The 3,484-nt window shown below is 38.9% G+C and overlaps 1 protein-coding gene across 1 annotated transcript in view; it reads right to left on the bottom strand.

Moving 5' to 3' along the window:
• Window positions 1–3,484, bottom strand: part of LOC106884490 (uncharacterized) — a 93,407-nt gene that overhangs the window by 16,950 nt on the left and 72,973 nt on the right. Inside the window, exon 5 of the mRNA XM_052972061.1 lies at window positions 1,989–3,032. Coding sequence (XP_052828021.1) covers window positions 1,989–3,032 — 1,044 coding nt within the window. The remainder of the gene's footprint in view (window positions 1–1,988; window positions 3,033–3,484) is intronic.

Consider the following 3,484-nt stretch of genomic DNA (forward strand, 5'->3'; position numbering starts at 1 on the left):
TTCGGTATCTCTTCTCGTTCGGCTTAACGGCCTTCAACGTTGTTTTCACTGTTTAATTTTTCCTGTCTTGGTTTTTGTTTGCTACTTTGGAATCCTCTGCTTAGTAGGTTAATCCACTTCGCGGGAAGAGCTATTCTAAGAGTGCATTCTGCCTCATCTTCGAAACGCCTTGTTTAGAATAGAGGCAGCTGATGAAGGAAAAGTTCCATAAGTGGCTCGTCTGTTTTCCTATGTATTCATTCTGTTTTTCCCCCCTTTCTTTCTAAATTAAACTTCTCTTTACTGAAACTGCAAGGAATTGCAGTAGCATTCTTCCTTTTCACGGAACTGCCACATTAAGTTGGCAACATACCATCGCTTTATCGTGCTGTTACTGTATAAATTTCTCTGAGAAAGTAATTTCTATCTACTGATATATTTAGTGACCAGAATGGTTGAATGGATAAGAACGTTTTTTCCACAATCACCGCGCTTCAGTTTCGATCCCACTTCATGGAATTTTGGACAAACGTCTTTTACCATAGCCTCAAGTCTACCTAAGCCTTGTGTGTGAAACAGGGTAGAGGGAAACAATATAGAAACCCGTCAAGGGATAGTACTTGCAATTTAAAAGTTCCAACCTTGTCACACACTAAGATGATTCTACTTGAGAATTACGCTAAGGGTACATATGGAATACTCAGCCACTTACACATTAATTCAATGAGCTGACAATTTAGTTGATCGAGCAATTGAAGAGTCATGTTGGAAATTGGTGGAGCTCCACCGATATCAATACGTAGAGAGAGAAATTATTAGGAAGAGCAAATAGTATTAGAAAATAATATTAGAAAAAGTAAAGATATTCATTTCGAATACTGGCGCAAGGTTGCACGTTGTTGGTATGTGAGAATTATTGGTTGAATCGCCTCCTTCGGTATATGACTGGTGCCTAATCTAATCTTGATACCGTATTTTCTGGCCTACATGTATATAATGTAAACCTGTAATATAAGCATTCAAACATCGTCGCTAAATTTCCAAATCCCGTTGCCTTTCAAGTGGAATTTTTGGTCCTCTAAAGTCGTTTTGGTGTATTAGTCAACCTGCCATTTTTGGCTGCAAATTTTGGTCTGGAAAATTCGACCTATATACCGGAAAATACGGTAGAAAAGATGAAAAGTAAAGATGAAAGGTAAACGCAACGAGATTTTAAATTAGAACTGAAAAGCATGCGGCTAAATATCACAACGTTTTTTGTTACTTTTGTTTCCGGTGCTCAGCCAGTTCTGCTATTTAGAGTAGGCCTCTGCCTCAGTTTGAACCAGGACTAGAATTTTTCTTTTTGTTCCTCCAATTGGGGAAATTTTCATAATCAGAAACCGGATCTTTTTAATTATGTGATGACGTCATGTAAGAAACTAACCAATGACAAGCGACAACGATGTATCAAATGATTGAATAAGGTCTGCGAAAATACCAACGAAATGAAAGCTGTTGATTGCTAAATCAATCAGGTTTTGATTAAGCTATACCGTGTCAATTCATTCATAATATATTTTGGAGAAGATTCTAACGTATCTGATTGTGTTTGCTTTCCCCACCGAAGAACGCCTCTTCTACCTAGGCAATGTGAGTTCATAATACACGTGATTCACCGAAAACTTACTTTACAAGAGGACAGTGAAAAGTCAGAAGATTAGTGACGTGAGAAGCGAAGCGTGACGGCAATCTCCAAATTTACGACTGTCAAAATACTGAACTGTAAAATTTATTGTCAGCATTAACACTTGTACAGCCACCACATTCACTGGAATATTATGAATAGAATTTTCCGACGTTACACTGTAGTATTTTCCTTTCGGTCGTCACGTCTTATATAAAGATTTTAACAAAAAAAAAACAAACGACTGCTTCTCATTCAGCTAACTTTTCAATTAATTCCATTCATCTTATTGTTAAACATTCAAACGGTGTGTAAATTGTATATGAGAAAGTGTTTTACTCACCGTTGTGGATGGTGATAGTATTTGTGTACATTCTATGGTTCGCATCTGGGTGCCAGGCCCACAGCTGGTGCTACACGAAGACCAGTTGCCAGTCTGCCATGATGGCTGGCAAGGCCCCGTGTTACATGTGACTTTTTGCTTCGTCGGCACAGTTGAATTGTTACAATTATCTGCTGTCACTGTAACTTGACTTTTGATTTTGACACAGACTATCCGGGTTTCTTGGATGCCACCCCCACATGTCCTCGAGCATTCAGTAAATCCAGCAATTTTCCATTCATAAAATTCTACTGTATTAGAATTTTCGTTTATCAAATGAGTTCTTTTTTCTGGAACAGTGCTATGCTGTAAATTAATTTTCTGACTATTTTCAACAAACCTTGGGTGCTGTTTCACACTCAAATCTCTGTTTCCCGGAAGAAAAGGTTTATTTTTATAGTCGTGTCTTGGCGGGATTCTCGGAAAATGCTGTTTGTTAATCCTGGGATTATAGATGTGTCGATTGTCTATTCGGTTCGGAATTATCCTGGGGTAATGTCTATAATTAATTCTATTGTAATCAACGGGATTTCTCGAAGGGATAATCACTGGATGACGTAATCCTCGGTTCCAATTGTTGTATAACTGTGTTTTAGTTCTGTTCTCCCCTGATGTTAGTCTTGTCTGGATGTTGGGAGGAACGATGGGAAGTACCCCTGGTAGATAATGTCTGTATGGTCGGGTATTATACGGAGAAGGGCGATGGTAAGGCAACCTTGGTCTCCTGTAGTAGGTCGCATGACTAATGTTATTATGTACAGGTAAATGATTTTTAGGAGGAGCGTAGCCCCGATGTTGATATTTGCCGACGTTTTTCCAAGCGTATTGTTGCGAGCCATACGGAGGGTAGCGTCTTCTCAGTTCACTGTTGTGTAGATACCGCTGTTGATTTTGTGGTGTGTCATATATACTAGGTTGCGTATGATTGTGATGGCTGGAAGACTTGTTCTGTTTCGGTTCGTAAAACTCAAACGTAATGCCAGGATTGTTGTTAACGTACACAATCTGCAAAGATAAGGTGACAAAGAACAACATGACATAAATACTTCGACATATATTTCTGGATTACAAGAAATTATAAAGACTTTACAAAAACGGAATATTTCTAACTTAGGCCTGAGGTAATGCTTTCTAATTTTTTATTGTTGGCGTAATTTTGTGCCATTAAAAACGAGATGACGCACCATAGATCTTTCATCTTTTTATTGTTTAGCTTTTACTTGTTTTAGTCATTAGACTGCAACCATGCTGGAGCACCGCCTTGAGGAAGTTTTAGTCGAAGGAATCGACCCCAGGTTTTATATTTAAGCATAGTACTTATTCTAACGGTTTCTTTGCTGAACCGCTAAATTACGGGGACGCAAACAAATCAACGCTGGTTGTCGAGCGGTGGTCGGGGACAAACAAAAAGACACGCGCGCGCGCACACACGCTCACACTCACATAAACTCAACGGA

The sequence above is a fragment of the Octopus bimaculoides genome, chromosome 12 (assembly GCF_001194135.2).
Source record: "Octopus bimaculoides isolate UCB-OBI-ISO-001 chromosome 12, ASM119413v2, whole genome shotgun sequence".
Lineage (NCBI taxonomy): Eukaryota > Metazoa > Mollusca > Cephalopoda > Octopoda > Octopodidae > Octopus > Octopus bimaculoides.